Consider the following 20,939-nt stretch of genomic DNA (forward strand, 5'->3'; position numbering starts at 1 on the left):
GCTTGAATCCTGATTTCAAGTGGTGACAAATATCCCACATCTCCATGCAAGCAGCTTTGCTCTCCTCACCTCTTAACTTAATATAATCACCTGTGATATTGCCACACCATGGTAAAAGGAGACCTTTCCCTAAAGTGACTTCAGTTAGAACCATGTTTCTTACACTTAGCAATACTCATAAAAGTAGATATTGTGTGCTCTTACATTAGTGGATATGGATGGGGTGCTGAGATAAAATCTGTGTGCTTTCCTTTGTTATCTTCTACTCATTAGTATAATTGGGTTTATTGGTTTATTAAGCAATGTTTTTAGTGGATTGTGTGTGGGGGGAGATGTTTGGTGGTGTTGTTGTAGGTTAAAATGTACGCACTGTTTCAGTCTTACTATGATTTCTGAAAATGTCCCATGACCGATATTGTATGTAGTAAATAAGTGCTCATTTTGTAATCCATCTAAACAAAATCAACTTATGTCTCATTCACTTTGTCCTGAACATGTACAATTTAATCCATTTACACCAGTTTATTTCAGGCAGTTTCAGAATTAAGCACTACTGTTGTAACTTTTAAAAGGTGTAACAACTTTAGCCAGTACAAGCAGTGTCATGTTCAATGGGTGAATTAAAAATGATCTGTAACCCACCACATTTATATAGTTTCACATTCTGGCATTCACGGATACCCCAAATGTGGCACTGTTAATACTTAGTAGAGTGCTAAAAAGGGGACAGAAATAAAAGAAAATGCAATTGGTCTCGAGATTTTGTGTCCATATAAGTTCTTTTGTATCCAAAGAAGGAATATGTATAAACAGTACAGTTGTCTTTCATAAAAGTTCCTTAGGAAAAAAAAAACAATGGAAAATACTAATGTGGCTGATTGTTGTTCAGTCTAATTGCTTGCTGTCTTTTATTTCAAAAGCTAGTGACCTACGCTGTGGCAGAGGAGGTACTATATCAGCTAAATCTGATTTGTGACTTATCTTCGGCATGCTCAGTCTGTTCCTGGTATGTGTCTCTTGTAAAGAGAGGTAATCCTGCCTAGTTTCAAAGGTGTTTAGTTCCATTGCATCATGGGACGTCTGTCTTTTTAGACTTGGAAACAGACGATAGCACTCACTGGACATAGATTCCGAGGGGGAAGGTGGTCCTAGGCAACTTTGGGGCCTACCTGATCTAGTGCCAGGACTAAGTGGCTTCAAGTAGGGCTTGGAGAAAAGAAAAGGTCTGTCCAGTTTGGCTAGGTCAAGGGTTTCATAGCTGTCACCACTGCAAAATGTCTGCATCCGCCTAACAGGAATCTGTGAGAACTGCCTGTCCTTGACTGATGTTACAGCTGTGTCAAAAGACTTGCTTCCCTTATTTCTCCAGCTGCTCCTTCTCATCTGCTTCTGCACAGCCGCATGGTCACTAGAGTCATGTGTGCATGATCTGTCTAGCTCCTCCTCCCTACTCGCTCTGGGGCTATGGCTTGAGGATAGGCCACCATCTCCTGAGCCGGAACCAAGAGCATTCACTTGAAACTTACTTTTCAGTGCTGGTGGTAACTTGGCAAACTGAGGCTTTGGAGGCACCACAGGCACAGCCTTGATATTATGGACTCTAATTTTGCTTGACGTGAGGCTCATTCGGACACCATTATTACAAGAGACCCATCTATGTTCACCAAGTTCTTCCTTTGGTGTTTCAGTAAAAAATGGTTCCAGCTGGTTAGAATTACAGTTATTGAATAATGGTGGCTGCTCTGATGTATTAGTAGCAGACAGTTCTAATGGATGATAAAATTCCTGATGTGTTTCTTCGATCATTTCTTCTCCTGGCTCTTGAGAGAACAATTGTATATCATTTTGAAAATGTTGCTCCTCGAGCTGCTGAGGTGGTGGTTCATGTAGCCCTGAAGTACACTCAGTGATGAAAAGTGATGATTCATCAGTTATTTCATTAAGAGGCTCTCCTATACAAGCTCTTTCAGTATGACAAGTCAACTGTTCATCATAGTTGGGACATTGATTGTTCCCTGATAAGGCTGAACAGCCAGAGATCGAATCGTCTTGGCCCTGAGGTGATTCCTCTTGTTGGTATCTTATGGCATTAGAATCTTCCTCTGTTATTAATGGCCCTACTGAAATAGGCTGAATTTGCCCCAAGTTGAAACATGTACATTGCTGGTTACTCTCTGCAGTTGATGTTTTTTTTCCCTCTTTCTCAGTACTCATCTCTGCAGCATTACAGTTCCTATTTTCTTGGATATTGCAATCTTCAGGATGAAGCTTAGATATGAAACTGGTGTCTGTATTACTGGAATGGACTTCAGCACAAGGGTTTGGTTGAAGGTCTAAAAATTGGGGGATTGTGTCCAGACTAACATTGTTTCCTGCCATAGGTTCTACAGGCAGTTTACTGACTTCTGGTTCATTGCTACATTCAGGACTCTCCATAACTGCAGTTACAGCTTTTGGACTGCTCTGTTCTTGTACAGCAACAGTTGTGCCTGACTGCCCATCTTGATGCTGACCAGAAGATCCATGCACGTCTTGCTTATTTATTTCATCCAACGTAGTTTCTATAGAGCTGTCAATATTTTCTTCATATGTATTGGCTGTACAAGCTATCTGCTCTTGCAGAAAACTATCCAAGACGTCATCTGCACTTAGAAAGACTTCTTCAGAGTTGCAGTCATCATCATCCTCTTTGGAAGGACACTTCCTTTCTGGAAAGCTGTTTGCCATGTAATAAGTATATCCTTGTTCATCTGTGGTAGGTTCATACAGATCTTCATCAAGGGGTGGTTCAACAGAAAACTCTTCCATCTGTAAATAAGAAGCAAGAGTGGGAACAGGGATAGATTAATACAGTTCACTAAAATTGTATCACATGTTCACAGAGTTGGCATTCATTTCTTAGATATATACTACAAAAAAGAAGTTCATTCACCATTTTCAATGCATAGAATTTGTTCATGACCAGGGCGTTCCTGGATCAACACTTGAGTATAATTTACTAGTCCTGGAACAGCTAAGGGAATGTGCTAACTTACTGTGCTGTAATATAAGCTAATATTAAATGTACTGAAGACTAGTACCACAAGGGCATGGCATCTATCAAAGCCCAGAAGATAAATAAAACCTTTACTGAATAAGCCATTAAGCCTGGCTTTTGGTGACAATTATCTAGATATATCCATGTGCAAATTAGCTTTATAGTATATTAAAGGAGGATAAATATCAAATATTACAACAAGTAGTGTTAACAAATAAAATTGTCAGAGCAGTAGAAATTTGAAAGTTAAAATATCCATTTCACCAGTAAAGATTTCAGCTATCTTTATGCTTAGTTTGTTAATAATGTTTTTAGTTTTACCAGAATTTGAATATTTTAAGAATATTTTGAATATTTTAAGAATATTTTCTTTAGCTCTTTTATTTGGGATATAGTTGAAATTCCAAGAGCTGGCTTTGCAAAGAATGATTCTTCAGGACTGATTATTTAAAGTGGAAATGATGATTAATTTTTGCGTTGTTCAGTGACTTGGGGTATGTATAACTGAAGTAGAGGATGTAGGCCACAAATGCTGTGCATAGGAAGTGTTACTCCTCAAAAAATATGCTAGTTATGTTTATTCAAAATGGCTATATGCACAGTCAACGTCAAAGTGCTGATTTTTGCAGAGTAGGTCTTCAGATTTTCAATCTACATGTATTTTCTTCAGTGGAAACAAACATATAAACACCACATTTAACACAGAAATACCTTTCCAAATTTAACTTTAAGAATGTAACACTTACAAAAGAAAGAAATAAATACCTGACAGTTTGCTGTATAAACAGAACCCACAAAAGTAGATATGTCAGATTTCTAATATCTTTTTGTTAGTTATAAAACTAATCTAAAAAATAATTTTCTTTGTGCTACTATTTTTTTTTTTAAAGAATTCATTTAATATTTACATTTATGGAAAGATTCAGGAGGCTTAACTCCTGGCAATAACTAAGATGCTGGACTAAAAAAACTGTTTCTTGGAAAAAAAAAAGAGTCTGTGCATATCAGATGATATAGTTCAAAAGGACAGTTAAGGCTGATTAGGACAGTTGCTGGGTCACATCCTATTAGACATGCCACTGTAAATTTGAAGTGTGCAAGGGATAACATTCCTCTGCCTGTTGATGTAGCAAAATTTTCTCGTAGGATGGACAAATAAAAAGTCATATAGCTCCTCAGTTTGTTTTTCTTATGAAAAAGTCATATTCTGTCTGATAAAGAAGAAGGAGAACCATAATTCAGACACAAATGAAATTTAGTGTTAATGGGTGAAGGACAGCCTGTGGAAACATGCATTTGCAAAACATGTAAGCAGATGAGATACTGCTATGTTGACAAACCCAAAGTAGACAGGAAGGCTATACAGGTACAAACGAATTGAACAGGACAGTGGCTACTTTAAATCATTTATGTCTACGTCTACATCCACATCTCCAATTATCTATCGGACTGTCTATATATGTATGTATGCATCTGTGTGTGTGAGTGCATAATTCACTTAGTAATGTCTTGCATTACAGACTTTCATAGAGGCAAAAATAATTTATTCATAGTGCAATGTGAAAGTGAATGTGTTCCTGTCTTAGGGTAAAGATCACAGTTCAGATTTTAAACAATGCACAACAGAGAGAAAAATTAAACTAACAATCCCCGATTACCTTAGTAGCATTAAAAGTGGATCTCAGAATATTAAAATATCTCAAAATAATGCCATTGCTGTACATATTATGAAAGATGGCAGAGGTCACTTTTAAATTTGTAGACATTTTGACTGTACCACCATTTAGGGTATTGACAAGTAACACATTTTACAATGGAAAAATGGCTATGACATTTGGGGTTCTTAATCTCTCTGAATTAGGTCTGAATGATCATTTCCAGATGAAACCATTTTTCTGCATTACATTTCTTATGTTTTATTTTTGAGAAATTATACATAGATTGGCTAAAGAAATAACATGTTTTACTTTTTTTTCAGGTTTAGCTGTTCATGCCAGATTCATATTGCTTTGATACTGCTGATCTGTTTAACAACTTATGTGTCACACAATGCATGCTATTATTTTGTTCTGTTTTACTTTTTAAGCTTCCAAGCTTTTGTCTAAACTCTGAGCATCTGATGTTCCTTTCTGCGAGTTTTAAATTCTGTATCAAACCAAATATTTACTACTTATTAGTGAAAAATAGTTGCTAGAACTTTTACCAGCTGTTTAATACCGTAACTGTTTGTGACAAGATAACAACCCACAAAGGTGTCAGTGGTGGAACAGGTAGCACACTAACCTTTATTGCAGAAGGCTGTTGGTTATATTCTCACACCATGGAAATGGATTGCTGACACTGGAGTGCATCATAAGAGGGTGCTACACTCCTGGGTGTGTTCTGATTCAGATGAGACTTTAAACAGAGGCCCTATTCAGGTGGGTGTAAAAGATCCCATGGCACCTATTGAACAGAATAAGGGAAGTTCGCAAATGCCCTGGCCAAATTTCCCCAAGTAGTATAAGTACCACCTTGAGTCTTCCCTGAAAAGAGGCTACTAGCCTAGTGAGACTCGCCTGGTCCACAAAAAATAAATAATTCTATTGTGGTGAGCACTGAGTTATCTTTGTTTTAACTCATGTTTTTACAATCAACATTACCAATTTTAAAATTGAAAAAATTAATAAAATTGACCCCGTAAGGCCAGAATAACAATCTTAGGAGCTTTTTGAAATCGAAGGTGCTGTTGATATAGCCTGGAGGTTTTATACTGAAAACTCTAAAGGGGACTGAGACATGGCCTGTTATACTTTGCAGCAGTTCCACTGGTTCTGAGATATTTGCTGCCACACTCTGACATTATGCATTATATCTAGTTTCCATTGTTGCTGTTGTGCTGAACTTCTAACTGGCATGCAGAGTACAATTGTGGTATTGAATAATTTTCTCCACTTAGTTATTATATCAGAAGTAAAAATATTACAGATTTTACCAGTGAAAATGTACTCTTTGTTGGTATCATGCATAGATAACAACCCATAGATTGGAACATCTAAATTTGTGGGGCAAATTAAGCATAATGCTTCACTAAAACCTCCAAGGGCCGAAAAAGAATCTTAAATACTATCTGTATTTGACCGCACCTCAGTTGCTATCTGAATGTTTAATGATGACCCCTTGAAGGGAGGATGGTACGTTCCATGGTCTGCAAGGCCATGGAATGTATCCTCTTGGAGCTTATAAACAAGGACATAGGTAATCTCCAAACTCTGGACCCCACTCAGCTTGGGTTTGTAAAAGGTAGGTCATGTCTCCTAAACCTGATTGACTTCGTTGAAGCAGTCACCAGAGCCTTGGATAAGTGTAAGGTTGTACACACAGCCTATCTTGACCTCGCCAAGGCTTCTGACACCATCACCCACTCTGGAATTACAGATAACCTCACTAGACTGGGCATAAATCTCTATGTCACAAGATGGGTGGCCAACTGGCTCACTGACAGAACCCACACAATGAAAGTAGTCGACTCCAAATCCAACTTCAGACCAGTGACAAGTGGAGTACCACAGGGCTCAGTCCTGGGTCCTCTCCTGTTTGGCATCTACTTCTCAGAAGTCCAGATTAATACAGCAGGTCTTTGGCTAATGAAGTTCACAGATGACTGCAAACTAGGTGCCATAATAGAATTGCCTAATGATGTGGACATTCTACAAAGGGGCCTCACTGAGACTGATGCTTGGTGTCAAAGTCATGACCTCAAGCTCAATGCCAAGAGGTGCATTGTCATCCCCTTTGGGAAAAACACTGTACCCATGAACTACCACATAGGCGGTAGCCTACTAAACACCAAAAGTGTGATAAGAGACCTTGGGACACAGGTGAACAGTATTCTCACCTTTGATAATCACATCACCACAGTAGTCAGGAAATCCTTCTATGTGGCACACCTCATCACAAAGGGGTTCACCTCCAAAAAAAAGGTCATTGTTCCTCTCTACTCATCCCTCATCAGACCCATTATAGAGTACATCACCCTGTTTGGCATGCACCTCGCAAGACATCTACAACAACTAGAAAGGCCACAAAAATACCTCACTAAGAGGATTACCGGTCTCAAACAGATGCCATACACAGACCATCTCAAAAAACTCCAGATCTACTCCATCACTTATTGCATACTCAGAGGCGACCTCTGCCTAACATACAAAGCCATGTCAAACCCAGATCTGTTGGACATGCTACACTTAAAGAAACCCCAATCCCTCCAAGCCACATGCTTCAGGGACCTAAACCTTGCCACCACAATAAGCAGAACATGCTGGAGGGATAGATTCCTGTCCCAGAGACTTCCTATGCTCTGGAACAGATTACCCATTCATGTCAAGCAAAGTTCCTCATTAGCCCTCTTTAAGAAAAATTGCAACAATTGAATGGGAAATAGGAAAGTTACCCCGGGGATTACTTCTGTGGCTCTGCTAGATATGGAGCTGCAAGAAAATAACTTTCTTGGGTGGCGAAAGCTAGGGAACTTTTTTGGCTACACTTATATAGGCCCCAGGACCAATAGCCTAGTACCTACCTATGAACCTATATGACCTTTTATACATAGATACCAAACCCACTGTTTCATAAGTGTTCACTCTCAATTTGACATTTTTCACTATACTTGGTTTCCATTATGGGCGAACATTTCTTCTCAGAGTACAATAGGGTAGAATACTTTGTTGTTTACTTGTCATTATGTCATAAGCACAAATCATATAGTTTATCAGTTAAATATACATTTTTTTATATTTTGCAACATGCAAAGGTAACGTCATACACTGGAGATGCCTAAGTGGTAGGGTCTAATTCAAAGCAGAGCTGCACTGAAAACCCTAAGGATAAAATAGCATTCTTAATTGCATTTTATAGCTGAACGTGTTGCTACTGTCTGATGCTTAAATACTAAAATATGAAAGGGGATTCCAGGATATGGCTTTTTAAAAACAGGCAACAGACCTATGGGCTCAGAGGCATTTCCTATCATTGTATAACTATAACATGCTGTATTATACTTTGTATCTGTTATCTGCGTTGTGCTGAACTTCTATTCAGTATGCCAGCTACAATAGGGGCACATAATACATCTTTACTGATTTGTATCAAAAGTAAAAAAGTTCTGTCTATTTTTCCAGAAACAATATATAATTTTTTATATGTAACATGTCATAGCTAATGTTATTACTTTAAGCAACTAATGTGGTGGGGTCAAATTCAATGTAGTCCTTCACTTAAAACTGTAAGTGCAGAGTAGAAATCCTAGATGCTATTTTATAGCTAAGTACTTTCTTTTACTGCCTGAAAGTTTTATAAGGAAATTTCAAAGGGTAATTTAAACATGTCCATTTTTACACAGACACCAGATCCATTGTTTTTATGTTAAACTTTTTCTCTGTATTCAGAGTATAAAGATACCCTGAAGTATTTTTCTCTGACTTATAAAAATTAAAAACAAAAGTACAGCATATATAATCAGAATTGTCTTTCCTTTTGCAACATTGTATAGCTAATGTGCCATATACTGTAGAGAATAAATTGGTGTGGTTAAATTCACTGTGGTACTATACTGAAACCACTAGGGGTATAATAGCACAATTAAGTGCTTTGTTTCTGACTATATACCCTGTTATTGGTTACTCAAAGTTTCAGAATGAAATCTCACTGGAGGAAGAGATATGGCTTTTTATACAAAGACACCAAATCAGTTGGTTCAGTTGTTCACTGTCACAGTCTAACATTTTGTATTATACTCGACTTCCTTTGTGGGTGTTGTGTTGAATTTTTGCTCAGCATAAAGAACAGATTAATGGCATATAATATTTTTTTTACCATCATTATGTTACATAGAATGTATCTTTATTTGCACTAGCACTGCTTAATGGCTGTGGCTCCACTGAACTGAATATATTGCCATTCTCAACTTCAGCTGTAACACTGTTTGCTGCCTGTGTTTGCTCATGCAGTTTGCTTGATTATGAAGCTTCATTGCAGTGGTTCTTGTTACTATTTCACATATAGATTAGCCTTTTACAAATTAACACTGTACTCAGCTGAAAGTGTGACAATTTTATTGTACTGATAGCTCCTAAACTAGAATACCATTCTTCTGCCTTTTTATGGTGGTGCCATTTGTTATTAGTGGGTTGTATCCAATTTGATCATATTTCCTAGAGAATGCCATGACCTCTTACTGTGTGGTATAGAGTCTACATATGGGTGTTGTTTACAGCGTATACTGGACACATTCAGTTAGTATGAGGCAATGAATGCAAAGCTTGAATCTGTTTTGCAGAGTAAATGCTCTTGAGACTTACTCTAGCTGACATATCTTCTATTCTTAGTTCTCTTCCTCTTCCTTAGCTTTCCCTTCTGCTCACCAGTACTGCTTCCAGCTATTCCACCTGTTCAACCTCTATGTCATACACCTTGTGCACTTAATACTTATCCATCCACTCTTTACTTTCACCATGGAACAACAGCTTACTCTATCTTTTTCTGTGATCATCTCTAACATATGGAACTCTGAACTGTCTCATATGTACTGTCCCTTACTTTTATATAACACAACACAATTTATGAGATATGCAACTATTTATTTAAGACAGAGGTAAATCTCTCACTACATACATGCATCAGTAGTAGACAGCTTACCAACATTCCACTGCTAAATAGCAATAAACCTGTTCATGCAAAGATGGTAAGAAATCTATATCAGTGCCTCATAGACACTGTAGTAAAAAAGCCTCAGTTATCTACACACACTTATTACACTGAACTTACATTTGTGCTTTCTACCCCTACCACTAAGAAGTGGCACCAAGGGTGCCAGCATCTATCCATAAGGCCCTCAGACCCTGCAACTACACGTGTAATGTCCTAATTATTGGTGGATATATAGTTAAGCACACAGATTCTCCTGTCACCAAACTGAGCAAGATTTGAGTGACAGTTGTTTCTCTGATGCCAGGATTCATGATATGAAAAAGATCTTTGATAGCTGAATTACCCCAAGTATGGCTATGACCTTGTTGTTTTCTGTATAAATCCAAATGATGTTAGATGCTCAACTCTAAGACATGAGTAGTATTGTGCCACTGAGGGTGATGCCTCTGTTCAAGAATAAGATACCTGAATTTAACATGTGTCTGGTTAACTGGTGTTATTCCAGGGGGATCCTTATTTTCTAGTATGGAAGGTGATGATTTAGAGATTTTATTCACCAGCATTCCCTACACATCTCTACTCAGGGATTCCACCTACTGGCAAAAATACTCATTGCCCATAAAATGCATTTTTTAGGAAACATCTGACTCCACAACACACCAACATATCAAATTCCAGTTCAGCTTTCATTAAATTGTGTTGTTTAATGTTAGGAGTCTCAGCAAAAGAAGACAAAACTTGAGGCCTTCATGTTGCATGAACACATCCATATACGTGCAATTATAGAAATATGTTTTCAATGTTTTGCTATCTTTCTCTGTACCTGGGTTTAGCACATATAGCCCATTTACACCATCTGGGACATTTGGAAGTTGTGGACAAAGCTGAAAACTCTATGACTTCAACATTTTTTCCATAAATACTTGCCAGATCACAAGTATTTCAATTTACTTTATACACTGCACATTAACTCTTCAAAACCAAACGGTTAACTAAGCAAACAACAAGAAGTAATTTACTTTCATCCACTAGCAGTTACAGCCACTTTGTTGTGAACATCTCATAAAAATAATACCTCTCAACCTCTCCTTGCAAGAACTGGGGGCAAAGTCAGGAATAATGAGGAACAAAGACCAAAAATCAGAAAGAGATTTTAAATATTGCTATTACATTCGCAGTAAGCTGCTTAAATAACATTTTAAATTGGTATGCATTTTCTGAAGGATATGGAGTCTGAAATTCAAATGTCTGGCAATATTTAATGACTGCACATATGTTTTGAGGAACAGATCATAATGAGGCAAAGCCAAGGGTATTATGAAAAATCAGGGACAGCTTTGACTTGGTTTCACACAAACAGTACCTAAAGCTTGTTTCATACAAATGCGTATTAGGTCTGCAAAGCCAGACTATAAGCTAAGCAAATGACAAGAAGACAAGTTGCTTTCATCTATAAACACACCACAGCCCATTTTGTGACTGTAGTCCTCAATGATTTTTCAGAAAAAAACAAATATTATGAGGTGCAGACCAAAAATGTGAAGCAAAGTCAGAGACATTATGCAAAAACTGGGAACAGTTTGAACTTAGTTTTGCATAAACAATACCGACAGACTAAATATTTCAACCAATTTCATTCCAATGCACACTAGTCCAAAACAAACAAACAAAAAAAATCAGAGAACATTTAGAACAAAGAAACTGAATGGTAAGGATACAGGGTCATATACCATGATGGTCCACAAATGAAATTCACACTTCTGTAATAAAAATGCGTAAAAAAGCATAAAAAAATGTTAAGCACTTCTGTCCCCAAAGAACATGGGACTTCATTAGAAAAACAAATAAAACATAACCACATCCTTATATAAGGAAAAATGATCATGTGATTAAATTAATTAAATAGTGTTAATCAAGTCCCAACTTAATTTAAAGCAACAGATTACAAATCCAAAAACGACTCAGGCAAAATATAAATCACCACACTAAAAATTCAGTGATATTATTTTAATTATAATTTAGCTGATCTGTACTTAAGTACAGGTTGTAATAAAATAGATTCATTTAAACCAGAAGGGTATGTGGCATTCAGCTTCAGCTGCCATACCATTTCTCTATATTCAAATTGAGTTGCCAAGTCTCCACCAGGAGGGGTAATGTCCACTTGTTCCAAAATTGCAAAGCCAAAACTGCTACATAAGTCATTAGATACTAAATGTTTATGACCCTGCATCCATAACATTCAGGTTTCCAATGCACACTAGTCTTGTACAGTCATAATATAAGCTGAACAATCAACAAGGTGGTAAAATGTTGCAAAGGCAAGACCACAAACAAGTAAAACCAAGTACTCCAGCAAAAATGAGTAATCTAAAAAAAAAAAACAAGCAAAATGCAAGTCCACTAAAACAATGCAGAAGTTTAATAAAGACCAATAGATAAGCGCTTTCATCTCTGCTCATTCAGAGACTTCATCAGATAAATGTAAAAACACAATGCACTAGTTAAGAACATTTCAAAAGGTCACACCTCCCTAACTCAACTGGAAAGGCCACAGAAATACCTCACAAAGAGGATTACCAGCCTCAGACAGATGCCCCACACAGACCATCTCCAAAAACTCCAGCTTTACTTTGTCACATATCGCCTACTCAGAGACGATCTCTGCCTAACATACAAAGCTATGTCAAACCCCAGAGCTGTTGGACATGCTCCACTTAAAATAATCCCAATCCATCTATGCTACATGCTCTAGGGACCTAAACCTTGTCACCACAATAAACAGAACATGCTGGAGGGATAGATTCCTGTCCCAGAGACTTCCTATACTCTGGAACAAACTACCTATCTATATCAAACAAAGCTCCTGATTAGCACTCTTCAAGAAAAATCTTGATGATTGGATGGGAGATAGGAAATTCACCCCGGGGATCACTTCTGTGGCTCTGCTTGACAGGGGCACAGGAAAATAATTTTCTTGGGTGGCAAAAGCAAGGGTACCATTTGGCTAGGCTTATATAGACCCTAGGGCCAATAGCCTAGTACCTACATATGAATCTATGAACAAAGACTGTCCACAGAGTTAGCCCAATTTGGTTACCTGGCAGTGTATTAAATAAATGTAAATGTTCCACTTTATTTGACACAAATGCATACCAGCTCTTAGTGTCAGACTTTGAACTGAGCAAACAAAGAGGGCATATTGCTTTCATCCATACCACAGCAAATAACCCCCAAATAAATTGTAAAGATCTGGGAGCTTGGGTTAATAGGCACCTATAATTAAAGGTATTTTGGATCACTTCAAGGCAACCTCAAGTAATGATCCAACTATACAGGTCTTTGGTTCTTCCTTTTTTATAATGCAGTGCAGGTCTCTGTTCTTATGACAAATCTGAGCTGGTTAATCTAGACAGGGTGTAAAGATTTTTCACCTGAAAAATCAAGATTGCTAGTTCTCTGAGCTATAGTGAAAGATTTAGCAATCCTAAATTATATTTGGTCTGTTAAAGCTTAATAGAAGAGATTTAATTATGACATATAGGTGTTCCAATTATGAACTCTTGCCAACTATCCTTATGGTGAACGTTATGCATTATGATTTAAACATGCATTACAGTAATCATCTAATTAAGGCAGACAGATATAATAGAGCTATTAAGGGTGTTGTCTTTCATATGAGAATATGAGTTTTTGGAAAACTCTTCCTCCAGGAGTCAATCAGTCACACAGTTTGTTTTTTATAAACCATCCTGATACATGGTTTTCTGGGTTATTATATAAACTCTTATGATGTGGAGTACAGACTTCTGTATAGCTTCAACTGAGGTTCTGTCTGTGACTACAAACCACCACATATTGAACAGCCATTTAATCTACAAATATTATCTGAAATTAAGTATCACGGCTATGAGAGGGAATATGTCCAGTAATCAGTTGAGTGGTAATGTATAACAGAGCAGTCCATATAAGAGATATGCTGAGCTCCACAAATGGTATATTCATCCTCTAAACTTGTACTTGCTGAAGTGAGATAGGAGGCAGTCCATGAAAACTTGTTCACACTTTGCATTGGGAGATATCTGGACAACGAGGTGTTCCTTGCCCTTTTCCATCAGCACTATAACAATGGTCATTTGGTGGCAGGAGGAGTGGCACAGAGAAGTGTAGTTTTACGCTTAACCTGTGTAGAACACTGTTACCCACAGATTCACCATGTTATGTTCTCACTATATTGAAGAAAGAAGGTAGTGCAATGTTTATAGCTGGCCTCAGACTAACAGTGTAAATTAGAGGGGGCTACAATTTCTGTGTTACACTATGATTGCTGTAGATAGCAAGACACTACCCTTTATAATAATCTGGTCACTAGATAGCAAAGTCAATGCTACAGTGAATGATGACCTGTCCTGGCCCATGTTCAACAAATGAAATAAGAGGCAACAAGTCCAAAACACTGAGCATTATTAATATTGCATAACAGAAGTGGGTCAATGTCTGTGAACAGCAGTAACAGGTGACCCAAACCAACAATATGATAGTAGATATATTATTGATACATTTTTCCAACCTAAACGTCTTACCATAAGCTCTTGTTTGCATGGTAGTGGACCCCTTTTACAACTCTTATAGACTTTTTTATGGGAAACAAATCATATTTTGTTATAATGGATATAAAAATTCTATATATATCTATTCAACATTGCTTTGGTTTGAGGAGTATGTCTTTTTTTTTCTTGATAATGGGTGAACCACCTCTTTTATTATGTATTTAATTGAATTTTGGTTATGAAACAACTCTTTCATTTTAATGGCTAATTTTATTTGCAAAAAAAGGGATACAGCTAAGAGATATACATTTGTTCCCAGCAATGCTACACATTTTATGAGGTTGCAGGATTAGCAAATAATACAACTATTTGCTATATAATTTTGTTTTTTTTATATAAAAGATATATTGATTATTTACTTTTTATTGTTAAAGGTAGTGCACAGCAATTCAACATTTGGTTAGGTTAAATATGAATACATATAGTATTTCATCTACTTTGTTTACAGTCTGATACCATAGAATAGTTACATATAGTATTTCATTTACTTTTAGTTTACAGTCTGATACCATAGAATATTTACATATAGTATTTCATTTACTTTTAGTTTACAGTATGATACCATAGAATATTTACATATAGTATTTCATTTACTTTTAGTTTACAGTATGATACCATAGAATATTTACATATAGTATTTCATCTACTTTGTTTACAGTATGATACCACAGAATATTTACATATAGTATTTCATTTACTTTTAGTTTACAGTCTGATACCACAGAATATTTACATATAGTATTTCATTTACTTTTAGTTTACAGTATGATACCATAGAATATTTAGATACATGCCTATATATAAAACAGTGAAAGCTGCACAGTAAACTGTTCAGAAACCAATGCCTGCCAACACATTTCTATTAGCAGAACTTAGCATCCTCATTTTGTCATTGCCTAATAGCGAATGTTTAATGCATATACACTCTGCATTGAGGATGAAGACTTTATAATACTGCTACTGGCATTATGGGAACATTATAATTACAAGGGTTTCTATGAACAAAGTTCAGCTGGCACTTTTTATAAAATGGTGTCACAGAACTATAATTTATGAAGGGGGTTCTTTTAGGACACACTTTATCACACCTCAGGGTAGCATGACTACTTTGTAGCCAGATACTCCACTTTACTGAACATATCACCAGAGTTGTGAACAAATGATGGCATATTTTATAGGTTGTGGGGTACATTAAATAAAATTTTGGCTAGTGGTCTAAGGAATTCACTTAGAAACTCCACAAGCCTAACAGACTGTTTCATCCATTAAGGCACGATCCTGACCCAAGACGAAAGTAATTATGTTTCACTTCTGTATAAAGATTGTTTAGTCTGTCCTTATAGAAATGGAAATGTTTTTGTGTAAATTATATTAATGGGCATAATTTCTCATATCACTCATCAAAGATTATTTAGCTCTGGGGCAGTTTATACTCATCGGTGTTGTTGTGTCTTTCGGTTTTTCCCGGTTAGGGGTTGCCACAGCGGAACTCCGGTCCGCTAATGATTGGTAGTTGATTTTTACGTGTCGAGTTACCAGCCCTGACGCACAACCTTCAAAGAAGGTACGCCCATTCACACATGCATGCAGCAAATGGTACTTTGGACAGATAAGTCATGGGGTCACACTAAGTGAAGACGTGAGGGGAATATAAAACATGTATCAACAAGTTGTCTTCTTCCTACACGTGCTGAGAGCATGGTGGTGATTTTAGATTTTAAAATGTTTTAGCATGTATAAAATGTAAAAACATAGTGTTACTACTGAATATTTTAAAGTTGTTCTTTTTTTAATTCTTGAATCAATAAGTTAAATTTGTTTTGTTTTGATTCATTGCATCCAAATAGGATGACTAATTAGTTGAACAGGAAATACTTGATTAGTGGACTGATTATCTTACTTTATTTGAATGCCTTGCATTAAATTGATTCTTAATACCATAAATGCTTTCTGTCAAAACACTAATTGTTTCAACATATGATGTAATAAAAGTTAAGTTTTACATTTTGCCTCCTAATTGTGCTCCTCAAAAAAAGTCCACAAAGCATTAAAAAGTAAAGTAGATGTAGATACCAGACTGCTGAAGACATATGTGCATATTTCATGGGTGTCACTGTATACTACATGCAAGATGGTCATATCCACTGTACAACAATTGTTTGCAAGTCTATGCTGTAGACCTTTAAATGTGTATGTTTAAATAGATAGAGAGCTACTCTGGACAAACAAATGACCTACATATAGTATATGTCAATATTTATTACTAAGATGACAAACAGAAATTGCACTACAGATTGTATATAGGTATTGATTAATTATGGGTGTTTTGTAGCTTATTCTCTTTGTATCTTTTTTCTTTTTATTCTATATTTTATTGTGTATCATAAGAGAATAAGTAGTTTATTGTATTCAAAATATTAATAATACCGCATATTTTTTTTAAATTTATATAATATTTATTGACTTGTATTAAAATTTCAATAAAAACTTGAAAAAGATAAACAAATGAAAAAAATGACAAAGTTATAATAGTCTGAAGACATGGCACACAGTGCCCAACTCTTGTTAAGTTAATACTGTTAATATGTGGTATTTAACATGGGTCTATATTATGTTGCTGAAATGGCAAAACAGCAAATGCTGTTTCAGTGACACATAAACAGCGAAATACAACTAACTTGAATGGCCAGGTCACCGATTTTTTTCTTAGGGAAAAAAATTGCTTGGCCGTTGCCAAGAAATTGTCCTTTACCCCACTGTAGTCCGATCTCGGAGTTGGTATATTTAGTTATTGGGGTGTGGGGGCATCGGGGGCGTGTGAGGGCTTAAGCCCCCCACTTTGTAATGATTTGGATGCTGTGCCATGTCTGGCTGGTCTACCGATTTTTTTCCCTAGGAAAAAAGTGGGTGACCTGGCCATTTGCGTTAGTGGTATTTCACTGTTTATGTGTCGCTGAAACGGCATTCGCTGTTTTGGCAATATAATATAGACCCATTTAACACACAGTCCAATGCTGAGCTGTCAATGAGATACAACCGTTCATACATGTTTAACACGAAGCATGACATTGAATGGGATTTTATAGGGCTGTTCTACACTGATGTCAAAAAGACATGCAACTGCCACATCACAACACAGATATAAACATAGCTTGGGACCCCGCCTATAGCACAGCTTAAATTGTCATGCACAAGAAAGGTTGAAATGGCTGTGAGACAGAGTAGTATGAAGGCAGGTGAGCAAGCAGGATGGGCATACATAATAGGTGCTTTTTATGTGGAAAGAATACAGGCATGATGGTTGTGTGTTGCAAAAGAGTATACTTAGAGATAAGATCATGTAGAAACAAAGCAGTGGTGGATTTCACTCAGGGCCCACAGCTCTAGGGGGCCCATGGCCATCCAAAAATAATTTTATTGTAAAAGTTTTCTTATGTTTAGCACTGCTAACTTATTTTGGTTAGCTTACAGGTTGAACATAACAAGTCATCACATGCAATGTAGTTAAGAAATGCTAAATGCCAGGTACCACAAGTATGTACCTTTATATAATCACAGTGCCTGTCATTCACACATGCACAGCATAGGCAGTAAAAATACTCAGCTCAGGAGCTTTATTCATTTATTCATTTAAGTACTGAAATGTTTCTGTACTTAAAAGAATAAATAAGCAATCACAGTGACTTTATGTAAAGGGATGCAGCTTTCTTTTCATTGATTTACATGATTCCAGGGACAGCAGTGAACAGACAGCCTACATATATTATACAGTGTCTATAAATTGTTGCAGGTATTTGCATTACCAGTTTTAGTACAATGGCAGATTTCAGTAATGACAGGTAAATATTTGTTTTTTTAACATTTTGGCATACAGCCAGAAGGGATAGCTGTGCTTTGGATGAAAATAATTTGCCCTCTTCATTTGCACACATTAAAGGCTGACATTAAGGTGGTAGTGTGCATTTGTATGCAATAAACAAGAATAATTTAATTTGTATATGCTTTCAGGCAGCCAGAATGGGGGTAAGGAAGTGTGCTGTGGATGAAAGCAACTTGCCATGGTCATTTATTCAGTTTAAAGGGCTAGTGGTCATTTGTCTGAAATAATTGGAATATTTACTCTTTTTTAAGTATGCTGTCAAATGCACTGTTACAAATACATCTTGTATATGATCAAAATTACTTGTTTTACCAAGATCATTTATACCACCCATCACAGCTACTAGCTTCTACTTAGCAGTAACAAAATTAAGCAGGTTAACTGCTTCTTTAATATCTTTACAATTACAGACCTTCATTCTTGTAAATGTTACCCTGAACATAGTTATCCTTGGGATTTTTGTCCTTATTTCCAAATGATATAATTCTTTCTCTGCAGTGCATATTGAAAATTGACATTGATCCCGGAATTGCTAACTTGTATTGGCAGAGCTGTCGATATTAGTCTGTCTGATCTACTCTAATCAGTTTGTACTCAACCAGTGATAAAAGATTTATCACCATTCCAGGCTTGAGATGCATTGACTGGATTATCAATACTAATTAACCTAGTCATACCAAAGGTCCTTATTTGCCTCTAGGCTAACGCTTCACTACATTCCTCTTCACTATACCCCAAAACAATATTTTGCTGTTCTTTGTACTACTTAGTGTCAGTTGTTTCTGCTAACTGTTTGGCTTTTATAGACCTAATATTGATGCAGGGGTTACAAGGATATCAGTATCCTCGCTTCTTTAGTTGAGATCATACGTTAACTTAGTACAATCTATGTTAAACTGAGTTTCTTTACAAGTAAAAAGTTTTTGCACTCATTACCTTGTACCATTTTATTAAATATTAACCTTTGTTGCAAATATTCATAGATAGAGGTAGCACATCTGAATCTTTAGTATGCATAATGCAAACATATTCACTTCCTCCATTTTGTACCCATGTGGTTTATGGATTTTCAAATAACCTGCCATTCTGTACCATGGCACTTTCTAAATGTGGTTATTATATAGATGTGTCCTCTTTACATTTCGTCGTTCCCATGTATATGGCACATTTGTTCAAACTTGGGTATCAGACTATTTGTACCTATGAGTTCCATCTTAATTTCTGAAGTGCTACACTTTGTGCAATGTATATCACTCCAGGCATACACATCTTTTGGAAATCTTCTTCTGCAAAACTCTGCCTTCAACCTTTCTGTTTTGCCTCCACTTATTGGCTAGCAATCATCTTGGCTGCTGCATTCATTTGCAATTAAGCCTATTCTGGACCTGTCACTGTTCTCACATTCTGGATTGTGGATGGTTGTCACTGCATTTTGTCCTGGCATTGTTCTTGTACAGCAGTTGTGCTGTTATTATCCTCCTGGCATTGTTCTTGTACCGCAGTTCATAGGTAGGTACTAGGCTATTGGCCCTAGGGCCTATACAAGCCTAGCCAAAAAGGTACCCTGGCTTTCGCCACCAAAGAAAATTATTTTCCTGTGCCCCTGTCGAGCAGAGCCACAAAGGTGATCCCTGGGGTGAAGTTCCTATTTCCCATCCAATCATCAAGATTTTTCTTGAAGAGTGCTAATGAGGAGCTTTGTTTGATATAGATAGGTAGTTTGTTCCAGAGTATGGGAAGTCTCTGGGACAGGAATCTATCACTCCAGCATGCCCTGTTTATTGTGATGACAAGGTTTAGGTCCCTACAGCGTGTAGCTCAGAGGGATTGGGATTTCTTTAAGTGGAGCATGTCCAACAGCTCTCGGTTGACATAGCTTTGTATGTTAGGCAGAGATCAACTCCGAGTAGGTGATATGTGATGGAGTAAAGCTGGTGTTTTTGAGACGGTCTGCATAGGGCATCTGTTTGAGGCCAGTAATCCTCTTTGTGTGGTATTTCTACGGCCTTTCCAGCTGCTGCAGATGTCTTGTGAGGTACATTCCAAAAGGGGCGTTGTACTCTATAATGGGTCTAATGAGTGTCGAGTAGAGGGGAACAATGACCTCTTTTTTCCTGGATGAGAACCCTTTTGTGATGAGGTGTGCCACATAGAAGGATTTCCTGACTACTGTGGTGATGTGATTATCAAAGGAGAGACTACTGCCCACCTGGGTCCCAAGGTCTCTTATCACACGTTTGGCGTTAAGTAGACTGCCATCTATGTGGTAGTTCATGGGTACAGAATTTTTACCAAAGGGGATGCAATGCACTTTTTGGCATTGAGCTTGAGGCAATGACACCAGGCATCTGTCTCAGTGAGGTCCTTCTGTAGGATGTTCACATCATTTGGGGACTTGACTATGGCTCCTAGTTTGCAGTCATCTGCGAACTTCATTAGCCAAAGACCTTCTGTGTTAGCTTGTACTTCAAAGAAGTAGATACCAAACAGGAGAGGTCCCAGGACTGAACCCTGTGGTACTCCACTTGTCACTGGTTTGAAGTCAGATTTGGAGTCTGTAACTTTTACAGTGTAGAGAGTTCTGTCAGTGAGCCAGTTGCCAACTCATCTTGTGACATAGGGATTTATACTTAGTTTATTGAGTTTATCTATAATTCCAGAATGGGGGATGGTGTTGAAAGCCTTGCGAGGTCAAGATAGGCTGTGTGAACCACCTTTCCCTCGT

The 20,939-nt window shown here is 37.1% G+C and overlaps 1 protein-coding gene across 2 annotated transcripts in view; it reads right to left on the minus strand.

Annotated features, from left to right (window-relative positions):
- Positions 1 to 507: 507 nt before the first annotated feature.
- The window catches only part of ARHGAP30 (Rho GTPase activating protein 30), a 629,388-nt gene continuing 608,956 nt past the window's right edge, over positions 508 to 20,939 (minus strand). For both annotated transcript variants that reach the window (XM_044059639.1, XM_044059640.1), the window contains exon 12: positions 508 to 2,808. In XM_044059639.1, coding sequence (XP_043915574.1) covers positions 886 to 2,808 — 1,923 coding nt within the window. In that variant the 3' untranslated portion in view covers positions 508 to 885. The remainder of the gene's footprint in view (positions 2,809 to 20,939) is intronic.

The sequence above is a fragment of the Protopterus annectens genome, chromosome 17.part0, assembly GCF_019279795.1.
Source record: "Protopterus annectens isolate FY-2018-M chromosome 17.part0, PAN1.0, whole genome shotgun sequence".
NCBI lineage: Eukaryota > Metazoa > Chordata > Ceratodontiformes > Protopteridae > Protopterus > Protopterus annectens.